Source organism: Gopherus flavomarginatus, chromosome 11 (genome assembly GCF_025201925.1).
Source record: "Gopherus flavomarginatus isolate rGopFla2 chromosome 11, rGopFla2.mat.asm, whole genome shotgun sequence".
In the NCBI taxonomy this organism is placed as follows: Eukaryota; Metazoa; Chordata; order Testudines; family Testudinidae; genus Gopherus; species Gopherus flavomarginatus.
The window spans coordinates 21,566,451-21,578,794 of NC_066627.1; the positions used below are offsets into that span (position 1 = coordinate 21,566,451).

The window sequence follows — 12,344 nt, forward strand, 5'->3', positions numbered from 1 at the left end:
TTCAATAGGTTAATCATTAATATTTGGAGGATTTTCTTGCCATGCTGTATTAGGAGGATAGACATTTAAATTATTTAATTAAAACAGCATTATATATTCTAGATTTTTTTCATCAACAGCAGACATAGATGATATTTTAACAAAACATGCATAAGAATTTTTGAATTTAAACATTCAATTTTTTAAAATCAGGTTTGTTTTAAAAATTGTCTAAAATAGTTAAATTCTTTTGATATATTTCAATCAACTGTCAGCCAGGTCAACATGAGAAACTTAAAATATTGGTGTCTGCAGCTAACTCAGTCGTCTTGACCTTCATTTTTCTGTTTTGTTCATAATCTGGAAAAGAACAACAAGCTTTTCTGCTTTTTTAGGTCCCAAACAATTTCTCAATTTGGAATGAATTAGTCCAAAGGAAGAAAATGTTCTTTCTACACTGACAGAGGAAGCTACTGCTGTTAAAAATGAGATCCACTTCAATAGTCTCTGAATCCAAGTGCTGAAGTGACTTCCACCAGTTCACTGGTGTGACTTCCTTTAAATCATCATCAGCAAACACATATTTCTTGAATGATTCACCCTTAGCTCTGAAGTTTGTTTATAGTTGGCATTATGCGGGGATGATTGCTGGATGTCCATGTCATAGCCAGTTCCTCCTCTTCAGCAGTTAAGGTTTGACCCTGGTACTGAGTATTGAGAATATTTGCAAGAAAAGGAGCTGGGATAGTGCTTGTCCCATTCATTTTTTTTAATGCTTGTAATTTAACACACTCATTGCATATTTATCTTTTTAAGATCTCACTCAGTTTCTTCCAGATTTCAACAGCATCAGCAATAAAACAGCTATTTCCCTGCATTTTGTTCAAGGCTACAGAAATAGGCTTCAGGGTACTCAGCATGTGTTCAACGTTTCTCTTAAGCCCAATGTTGAGAACTTTGTCTGTGACAGTGCCATCTATTTTTTTCACAATTTTGTTCACAAACTAATCGGATTAGGACACTTCTTGATACAGTGCTCAAAACAGTCCACTACTGAGTTCCATTGCATGTCTTGTGGGAGAGTTAGCTTGGTTCCTCCCACTTTTTTCAGAGCAGCTGCTGCGAAATGGTTATTGTGGAAGTACACTTCTACCCCGATATAACACTGTCCTTGGGAGCCAAAAAAATCTTACTGCGTTATAGGTGAAACCACATTATATCCAATGTGCGTTGATCTGCCAGCGTGCACAGCCCTGCCCTCCCGGAGCACTGCTTTACCACGTTTTATCTGAATTCGTGTTATATCGGGTTGCGTTATCAGGGTAGAGGTGTATTTTGCAATTTCAACAACATTAGCCTTTTATTTCTGGAACACTGAAGTCTTCAGACAGGAGGTGCATCAAATGAGCACTGCAACCGTAGGTTGTTAGCTTGGGACTCTCTTCACTCTCTTCTAAATTTCTTCTCATTGTCTGTGACCAGACTGCGTACTAGACACTTGCATTTTCCCCCCCAGTTTGTTATAGCTTTTACTGCTACTTCTTGTAAGTATTCTGCTGTGTCTGCATTTCCTGATGAATCAGTTGTTTCTGTAAGGAAGACATTCTCTTCTTCTCTTGTCACACAAGCACATGCAACAGGACCATTGTGGACATTGCTCCACCCATCAAGACTCAGGTTAACAATTTTACCCTCTAGAACTTTTGCACACTACTCAATTTCTCTTTCATACACTTTATCCAGCAATTTGCCTGCAACATCTGTGCAACAGCTACAACTCCCCGGGCGACTTCCCCATGGCCTCCTCCCAACACCTTCTTTATCCTCACCTTAGGACCCTTCTCCTGGTGTCTGATAATGCTTGTACTCCTGAGTCTTCTAGCAGTAAGTCTTCTCACTCTCAGCTTCTAGTGCCTCTTGCTCCCAACTCCTTGCATACACACTGCAAACTGAAATGAGGTCCTTTTTAAACTCAGGTGCCTTGATTAGCCAGCCTGTCCTAATTGATTCTAGCAGTTTCTTCTAATTGGCTCCAGCTGTCCTAATTAGCCTGCCTGCTGTTATTGGTTCCAGCAAGTTCCTGTTTGTTCTGAAACTGCCCTTGTTATCTCACCTAGGGAAAATGGATCTACTTAATCTGGGACTAATATATGTGCCTTCTAACGCTCTCCTGTAGCCATCTAGCCTGACCCTGTTACAATATATATTTATTAACATTTTTTGCTGTTAACAAGCATGTTATGTCTGGAGACACAAATCCACAGTTAGAGAACTTTTTTTTTTTTTTTTTTTAAATTGGAGATCTACCTATCTCCTAGAACTGGAAGGGACCTTGAAAGGTCATCGAGTCCAGCCCTTTGCCTTCGCTTGCAGGACCAAGTACTGATTTTTGCCCCAGATTCCTAAGTGGCCCCCTCAGAGACTGAACTCACAACCCTGGGTATAGCAGGCCAATGCTCAAACCACTGAGCTATCCCACCCCCCTGCAAAGTGCAAAACTAAGCTTCTCTGATGGTTTCTTCTAGACTGAGCACGGAGTCCCATTGGGTAGATAGAAAGATTAACCTAAATGATCTCTACAGAAGCCCCTGGAACCCCATGAGATTGGGTCCCTAATCCATGAACAATTGGAACTCATTTACAAAACTTTTCTTAAACATTACATGAATATATTGTCCCATACTATAGAATTAGAATTTATAATCCCTATTCCATGATGAGGTATCTTTGAGCTATAATAGTTTTAATTAAGATATATCTTTACATTGCTTTTTGAGGGGGAATAAAGCATTTATTAAAAAAAATCTGTTTTAAATCAAATGTTGGTTTTGCTTAAAAAAGAAATCATTTTATTTTTTATCCACCCTGGTTTTCCTCTATTGCTTGGCAAACCAATGAAGATCAGCTGTTTGGTATGAAAGCACTATACAGATTCATAGCACAATATTATATATTTGGTTATGTTCTTATGAAAAGGTTTCCAGTACCCTATAGTTGTTTAATGAAAGCTTTAAAATATTCCTGACATTGAACTTTAGTCCCCCGTCTCTCCATAGAAAGCCTCTTATTTGCTGCTGGCGTTTGAATTGATCAAACCTTGATGTAGAGTTAAAAACTGAAAATACAAATACTTAAATCTCAATCACGTCTTTACTTACCTGTTAAATTCCAGGTTCTTTGTTACCTTTGTATGATTGATGAAATCACATATCTAAAGCAGACGGATGGATCTCTTTTGCCTTTAGGTAGTGGGCTTAGGGGAGAGAAATCTGAGTCTTTAATTGTGGTCTTTGTGATTGACAAGATTTTCATTTCATCTCCATAGTACAATGAGCAGGATTTTTTCAATGTTAGAATATAATCTTAGCAAAATTTGAACAAGTTAGTTTGACTGGTTGTGGTTGAGTTAGCTCATACACTATGGTGAGCTGGACATTTCTAATATATTAGAATCCAAAAGATGAAATATTAGTGATTGTGAAACTAGTTTGAGATTTCTAAATAAAAAATCATTGTGTAGTTTGGATTCCTAATAATGGGAATTAGAGCAAGAGAACCTATTATTATCTAGTCCAGCCCTTCATCAGTGCAGGATTGTTCCTTGCAGTATGTTCTTGATTATTCTTTTTTTCATGGTTCACTAGGTTGCATGGCAAAATTTCCCTTCTGATACATTTTATTTAAGTAGCAGTTGATGAAGAATAATAAAATATAATAATCTTCTGTAAGTTCCAGTGGAACCATTTCATTGAAAAGGTGCCAAACATAGAGAGACTTATTCAAGGTGGCCATTAATTGTAACACACCTCTATTTTATTGAACAGACTTTTTGAAGATTTAAATTAAGAATCCTTGGATTGATATTTGCCACTGAATGTTAACTTTTCTTCAGTCAGATTTTAGGAGATACTTTTATTGTCAGTCTTTAGTAAAATGCTGTTCTTAATTTTTTAGTCTTTTAAAATTTGTATACAGTAAACTTTTATACACTTCATGTATAAAAACTCCATCTTCATAGTCTATCAGGCTTGTCTGTGGAAGCAGCTGTTGTAAGGCAGACAGCATTGCTTGCCCGCACTGAGAGGAAATATACTATTTTGAGGAGGGAGAGGTTAAAAACACAGGAGTTTAGGACAGAGATTCTCAGATTTTCTCCATCTGGCACACCTACAGATTTCGTGTGTGTAAATCAATCCCGTAGATCTTTGGGATCATCAGAAGAAAAAACTGCCTCCTTTTGGGTTAGTACATGCTGTCTGCTGGGTGTGCTTTCTCTTCCTGTTTGCACTGAGCTCTGCTTCAAAGAATTGGTTATCAGTAGTGCCCTACAATTCAAGGTCCATTTTGGTCAATTTCACTGTCATAGGATTTTAACAACGGTAAATTTCATGATTTCAGCTATTTAAATCTTAAATTTCACGGTGTTATAATTGTAGTGATCCTGACCTAAAAAGGAGTTGTGGCTGGGTCGCAAGGTTATTATGGGGGGTGTGTGTGTGTGTGTGTGTGTGTTGCAATCCTGCTACCCTTACATCTGTGCTACTGCTGGTGGCGGTGCTGCATTCAGAACTTGATAGCTAGAGAGCAGTGGCTGCTGGCTAGGAGCCTGGCTCTGAAGGCAGAGCAGCACAGAAGTAATGATGGCATGGTATGGTATTGCCACCTTTACTTTTGTGCTGCTGCCTGCAGAGCTGGGCCCTCAGTAAGCAGCTGCCACTCTGCTGCCACCCAGCTCTCAAGGCAGCAGCGCGTAAGTAGGGGTATAGTATTGCCATCCTTACTTCTGCGTTGCTGCTGGCGGGTCCCTGCGTTCAGCGCTGGACACCTGGCCGACAGCCACTGCTCTCTGGCTGCCCAGCTCTGAAGGTAGTGCAGCAGTAAAGGTAGCAATACCATAACCCCCTTAAAATAACCTTGCAACCTCTCTGCAACTGCCTTTTGGGTCAGGACCCCGAGTTTGAGAAACGCTGATCTCTGTCATGAAATCTGTGTAGTATAGGGTAAAAACACACACAACACCATATTTCACAGGGGGAGACCAGATTTCACGGTCCGTGACATGTTTTTCATGGCCATGAATTTGGTAGGGCCCTACTTATCAGCCATGGTGAGAAGCTGGCTGAGTGCTGTCAAGAGCTGCAAAATGAAGCTCCTCACAATCCTTAAGCAATGCATACTGGAGCATATTGTGGTTCATTGCAGTGGAAAAGTGGTTAGTGTGAGTAGAACAACAGGAAGAAAAGAGAAGACCACTTTTTCTTGCCCCCCAGCTTGCCTTCTGGAGTCTAGTATCCCTGTGATCTCCTGGCCACTGCTTTGTTACCCATCCAGTGCCAGACCCACAGCCTGAGAACCCCTGAGAGAATTGACTTTCTCCAGTCTCATAGAAAACAATTTTATGTGGTATTATTACTTCTTTGTGACCCTGGTGTGAAGAATTGGTTCTTTTTTCCTTTCCTGCTAAGTTGTGGAGTTCTCTCATTCTCAAGCCCTAGGTGGTTGAAATAAAGAGCTTCTGTTGCAGAGTTAACAACTGAGGACAGCAGGGGGAGGCAGGAAAAGAACACCAATATTTAGGAGAAAGGGAACCCAGCTCTGCCTTAAGAAACCGTTTTTTCTCTGGATGGGTTAGGCCCTTTTTCTACTACACCTTTGTCTTTCCTCTTTGCTCCTGTTGATCTCAGTGGGCTAGACTGCAGGTTGAGCATGAAAGAGCCTCAGAACAGACCACCTCCCTTCTGCATTGTCAGCCTTATCTCAGCAACACTGATAGGTCCCTATCTCACATGCATGTCCCTCAGATATTCTCTGGGGATGCACACCAACGTCCCCTCCCCCAAAAAACAAACAAACAAAACAAAACACCCTGGTGAAATATTTACATTTTACTTTAACAGTGATTTTTCTGCAAAGTGTTTTTTTGGTATCAGGAGTTTTACAGAATCTTTCTTTTTGTGCACAGCTCTTTCATAGGCTTCTTGAGGGACTCTTCATTAATATAAATAATAATTAGCTGCAGTATGCACATTTTCATTCTTTTAATAATTTGGCTACATTAAGAAACATTAAGTGTTTCTGGTTGCATTGCTACCTACTAGTTACGAGAGAGAATTAAATATATCATCTTGGGTTTTGCAGGATGGAAAATGTTTAATTTTTTTGCCCCAACATAGTTTAGAACTGAGGCAGTGAAAACATTTCTTTATCTATGATGGGATGAATGCATTTGAGATTAGCCAGTTGCAAGCTCAGAAGAGGGATGGGGAAAAGAACAAATAGACCTTGTCTGAGCCATTGATAATAGAAAGCCAGTGGCTTTAGATAAGTAACATAGAATGTTCATCAGAATAGCCTAGTCAGTCCCCTAGCTCTAGCTCAGAACATATCTGTTTTAAAAATAAAATAAAATCTATTCTTAAAAGCTTTTGACTTTACAAGCTTTTTTGACTTCAGCTAATCAGCGCAGTGGCCATCATTCTGCACTGTCTCCTAGTAGATTAGTTCTTGCTCCTGGTGTCCTGTCCTGCCGGGAGTAGGAGTGTTATAATGCTTCCCATGATTGTGTGTTGGGAAGAGACAGGCACCACTCAAAGTTAATTGGCCAATTTAAAGAGTTCTGTTAATGGGATTGGAAAGGAGCCCCAATTAACTTTTATTGATTAGAAGGAGCAATGGCAATAATATACCTATAGTGAGATAAAAATAAGGGTCTATAAGGCTCAGACAGGGACACAGAAACCCCCTGGATCATTGGGACACCATTGATGAGCAATCAACCAGTTGTCTCCACTCCGACAATTGTGTGTCAGTACTTGAATCTCCATGAAGTGCATTCAGGTCCACTCTTTTATGTTGCCAATCCATCTCTTTTGTCAATCTCTTCTTCTGTTCCCTTGTACTGTCCCTTGGATAGGCCAGATGATCTTGTTACATGGATGTACCACTTCAGCTTGTGCTTCTTCATGGTCATCAGGAGGTCTTCATATGACCCAGCACGTTGGGTGATGATATTGAGGATCTCTTCATTAGTGACGTGGTTGAAGTGGGAGATGCCAAGGATTTTATGGAAGTATCTCATCTCTACTACCTGTATTTTCTGTTCAAGTTCTACCATAAGGGTCCGTGTCTCGCCTACAGAAAAATGGAGATGGCTTGTGCATGTAGCAGTTTGTTTGGATTCCAGGGAGATGCTCTTGTTCCTCCAAATTGTCTTTAGCTTTGCCACTGTTGCTGTTTGCACAGTTCTTGCCAGAATTTCTGCCTTTGCCCCCAAATATATTAGTTGATGTTTTATGGAGAAAGCAGGCTTTCCACTGAGTCTTTGGCATAAGGAGTGCTTGACTATAAAAGGACAAATGTCAAATGAGGTTTAAATGGCTGTAAATGCTGTTGATAACTTAGAATAAAACTATATGCACAGAAGATCAATAAACAAGGCAAAAACCTAGGATAAATGCAGGTTGAATAGAGCTTAAATTGTCACAAATTTATCATATTACGAACTTTGCAAATATAGTTAGACTGTTTCTAATTTTAACCCTTTTCTTTGTTACAGGCTGAAACTAGGTATTCTGCTTTGCGTGGACAGAGTTGATATGGTGTCATTGGGAGGGAGTTTCATTTGTTTTCATTGACAAGTACCTTGTATGGCAGTGCCTCCAAAACTGGGAAAAGACGCATTTGCTATGCCATTTGTTCATGAGTACTGGCATTTTGCCGGTATTTTTACTAGATCCATTATGAAAAAAACTTAATGGAAATAATGAATAGCTAAAACAGCGGCTGTAATTGTACTGTGGCTCCCTTTAAAAATTGGCGCTTCGAAGAACAAATATTGAGAGATTGTGCAGGGTCGTTGAATCTACACCACATCCAGAAGAGGGGCCTTTCCTACTCCGTGGATCTCAATTGTTCTTCTTTCCCATCTTGGTTCCTGATCCTCCCCTCACCTGTTGGTTGACTTTCTTGTGCCATCTGGGCCCAGCACCTACTCTTGCCACTTATTTGACTCTTCTGCCCCTCTACTTCATTAAGATTCTCATTCACTATGGGTCTGACCCAGGAATGGATCAAGTACTATTTGCTGAGATTTGAGTCTCTTTTGTCATCGTGCATGTTCCGAAGGATGCAAGCAATGTTGCAATGCAATTAAGAGCTTTTTTGCTGTTCTATCACAAGAGACTCTAGTAGAGTCAGCTAGGATGACTGCTTGTACAGGTCTTTTCCAGGCTGTCTTCTGAATGAGGAGCCTGGCCCCCATAGAAGTAGCTGGAACTGAGGAAGAAATCTAGCCAACACAAGGTGACATGCCTTGTTTGTATAGACCACCCGCAAGTGTTTCATGGACCAGAGTTTAAGAACCAGTCCGTCCCCTATGCAGGCCCTTGCTGGGAGCTTTCCCTGTAGTCTATTTTCTAGTATTTTCTTCTGGTTTGTTTTAAATGTCACAAGCAACGTGGCTTCCATCCGTTCCATGGAGACTAGTCAACAATTTAACAGATTTCAGTCAGGAAGAGTTTTCTAAAACTGTTTTATTCCAGCTATATTTTTTTCTTTTCCTAATTTCATTCTGTTAGTTCTAGTTAGGGCTTGAAGTGAGCCACCCCAGAAAAGGGGCAGAGTGGGGAGGCAAACAGACAACCGCGAGGGTCAGTGGGAGTATGGAGGCACAACTGCCACCAAAGACAGGGAAATAGGAGAGTGTGGTTAGTGGGGTATGAATAGGCTTACACTCTTTTGTTCCCACTTTCACTTCTGGTTAAATACTTTTTTATTTTTGAGTCGTTTTAACTAGCTTTACAGGTGTGGGACCTGATTATCCGCACGTAATGTTACTTAAGAAGAACTCCGGTAAATGGGGGAACATTAGTGTAAAACTGGTGCAAGTGAGGAGAGTCGTTTGTATTCGCATAATTAAGAACCTATTGGTGTTTCCATCATACATATTTTTGAGGTTTAAATGGGTTTACCTGTGAAAACTCACTTTGAGATGAAGTACTTGCTGAATGGATTAGAGAAAATGTGGGTGAGGTGAAAGCTTTTATTGGATCAACTTCTGTTAGTGAGAGGATGGTGGTGTCTCTCACCAACAGAAGTTGGTCCATTAAAAGATATTACCTCACCCGCCTTGTGTATCTAATATCCTGGGGCCAATACGGCTACAACAATATTGCATGCTATATGTATTATCAGGGGAATTTTTCTAATGACTACTTTCTACGTGTTTGAGGAAGGTGGTTTCTGTTAATTTTGTATTCTGGTAAAAACAAACTTTTACTTTTTAAAATGCTTTTTCCCCATAACGGTTAATTTGGGGCTCTCATTTAGGAACATAGCAGTTGTTGGAGTGGATCACACCACTAGTTCATTTCATCCAGCATCCTGTCTCAGGCCATGTCTACATCTAAAATTTTGCAGCGCTGGTTGTTACAGCTGTATTAGTACAGCTGTATAGGGTCAGCGCTGCAGAGTGGCCACACTTACAGCAACCAGCGCTGCAAGTGGTGTTAGATGTGGCCACACTGCAGCGCTGTTGGGCGGCTTCAAGGGGTTTTGGGGAAGGCGAGAGCAAACCGGGGAAGGAGACCAGCTTCGCCGCGGTTTGCTCTCGCGTTCCGCGAACCACCCTGCAAACCGCAGGGAAGGAGACCTGCTTGCTCGGGGGTTCGGCGAACGCGAGAGCAAACCGGGGAAGGAGACCAGCTTCGCCGCGGTTTGCTCTCGCGTTCCGCGAACCACCCAGCAAACCTCAGGGAAGGAGACCTGCTTGCTCGGGGTTCGGGGAACGCGAGAGCAAGCCGGGGAAGGAGACCAGCTTGATTACCAGAGGCTTCCTCAGGTATGCTGGGATACCTGCTTATTCCACGGAGGTCAAGAAAAGCGCTGGTAAGTGACTATACTTGATTACCAGCGCTGGATCACCAGCGCTGGATCCTCTACACCCGAGACAAAACGGGAGTATGGCCAGCGCTGCAAACAGGGAGTTGCAGCGCTGGTGGTGCCCTGCAGATGTGTACACCTCCTAAGTTGCAGCGCTGTAACTCCCTCACCAGCGCTGCAACTTTCTGATGTAGACAAGCCCTCAGACAGTGGCCAGAACCGTATGTTTCAGAGGAAGAAACCCTATAGTAGGCAGTTAGGGAATAATCTTCCCCCAGAGAAAGCTGCTTCATAAGCCTCTGTAGTTAGATGTTGTCTTATGTTGCAACGTTTGAGGATTTATATCCTTTCCAAAGTTCTTGTTTGTTTTTAAAATACTTATTATAACCCTGGATATTCTAACATATGTTAGAAAAGTTTACTCCTTAATGAAATCTTGCTAAACACTTGTTCTAAATCAGGAGTTCTCAAATTGGGGTCCCGTCAGGGAGTCATGAGGTTACTATGTGGAGGGTTGTGAGCTGTCAGTCTCTACCCCAAACGCTGCTTTGCCTCCAGCATTTATAATGGTGTTAAATATATAAAAAAAAGTATTTTTAATTTATAAGGGGGGTTGCACTTAGAGGCTTGCTATGTGAAAGGGTCACCAGTATGAAAGTTTGAGAATCACTGTTCTAAATGATAACTTGTGCCAGTGAGTTCCACAGTCAAATTGTGCACCGTTTCCTTTTGTCAGTATGTCACCTTTCACTTTCATTGTATGTCCCTGTGTTCTTGTACTGTGAGAGACTGAATAAAAGTTCCTGATCTATCTTTATTAGATTATTCATTAATTTGTAAATCTTGATCAGGTCTGAGTTACAATCTCAGCCTTTTCAATGTCCTATGCAAACCTTGGAGTTACTTGAGCATAGAGACTGCAGGAGTAGGTTGTAGTCTGTATTGAATTCTTAAGTTAAAATGGGTGAGGAACAGATTTTAGGAAAAGTTGCTGTTGAACAGGACTTTGCAATTAAGTGGACCTTGAAATTAATGGGCTACTAAGGCAAGACTTTTAGTGTCTTTTTAAGTAGTACTGGAGACATTCACAACAATTAGCTATTTTTAAAATAGTTTCCAATAAAATACAAAATAATAAATAGATGAAAACACAGGAAAGGGAAATAACATACCAGGTGATATCTTAGATCTGAATTGATAAAAATAAATCATAACTATAATAATTCTTAAGTCTGATCTTTATTGTATCGATGATGCCACTAGCAAGGTACACTGCAGTGTACAGAGAAAGGATGACCTAATTCAGTGTTTTCAGGGAGCTCCTTAAAATGGCAGTTTGTGAGTGTATGTTAATTGTGTATATAATTAACTCTTGAAGAGATTCCTCACTAGTTTTACTAGAGCCTATGGTCCTTATGTTTTAGTCTTTCTGGTTCTGGTTTAAAAAAAAAAAAGTTTTATTCTTATCACAAACATCACAAGACTCAACACTCAGGCAATATGGAAAGGCCATGTTTCACTATGTTAAGTGTTCCGTATTCTTTCAGTCCTTTGTATGTTCTTGAAAGCTGTTCCTCTTCTGATACTGATTTTTTTTTTACACCATATTTTTCCATGAATACAGTAAAAGTGCACTCTGAGAGCTACCATGAATAGGTAACTTTAGAATTAAACTCTTCCACTCACCCCTCACTCTAAAAGATAGTAGCAGTTCACCTAGAATAACTCAGATTTGCTTGTAAAGAATTTAATATTAATTTGAATCTCAGACACTTTCTCTAGATTATTCCTTGTAAATAGGAAACATTGAGCAATTAATTATTTAAGAATACTTCTAACATTTAGATGTTTTGGATTTACAGTGCATAGATTTATTTTTGTATGTGTCTTTATTAGTGATTGATATTCAATTGCATTTTTCAGGGGAATAAAAACAGCGGTGTTGATATTACAAAATGACAAAACATCCACCGAATAGAAGAGGGATCAACTTTGAGGTGGGAGCCCAGTTGGAAGCCCGTGACAGATTAAAAAACTGGTATTTTTTTTTTAAAACTTAATACTATATTAACTATCACAAAAAGTTTCTTAGAATGTTACAAACACTTGGTGATATTATAGTTTTATTCTTATCACAAATGTTCATGGAATCCTGTTCACTGGTTTATGGAAAATTAGTTTATTCATTTGTTTTTAACAGGCTTATCTGTGTACAATATACAAATTATAAAGCAACTGTTTCAAAGTGGAGAGTCTTTTTTAGCCCAAAATATCCAAGACAGAACCTCACCTTGCTCCCATCCAGCAGTATTTATGCTTCAGATAGTTTATAAGACCTGCTGTCTTGTACTGATTTCTAAAGGTGGCCAAATAGTGGATAGAGGGGCTGAAAGTAGGACTATCCTCCTGTAGTGGGTGCCCTAGGTTTGGAATGTTGCTCTTTTGTCTGCCCTCTGGAGTTGAACTATGAGGAAGAATATTTGTTG

The 12,344-nt window shown here is 40.1% G+C and overlaps 1 protein-coding gene across 8 annotated transcripts in view; it reads left to right on the plus strand.

Annotated features, from left to right (window-relative positions):
* The window catches only part of PHF20 (PHD finger protein 20), a 182,105-nt gene that overhangs the window by 19,942 nt on the left and 149,819 nt on the right, over positions 1 to 12,344 (plus strand). For all 8 annotated transcript variants that reach the window (XM_050918588.1, XM_050918593.1, XM_050918586.1 and 5 more), the window contains one exon: positions 11,782 to 11,896. In XM_050918588.1, the coding sequence (XP_050774545.1) occupies positions 11,814 to 11,896 (83 nt within the window). In that variant the 5' untranslated portion in view covers positions 11,782 to 11,813. The remainder of the gene's footprint in view (positions 1 to 11,781; positions 11,897 to 12,344) is intronic.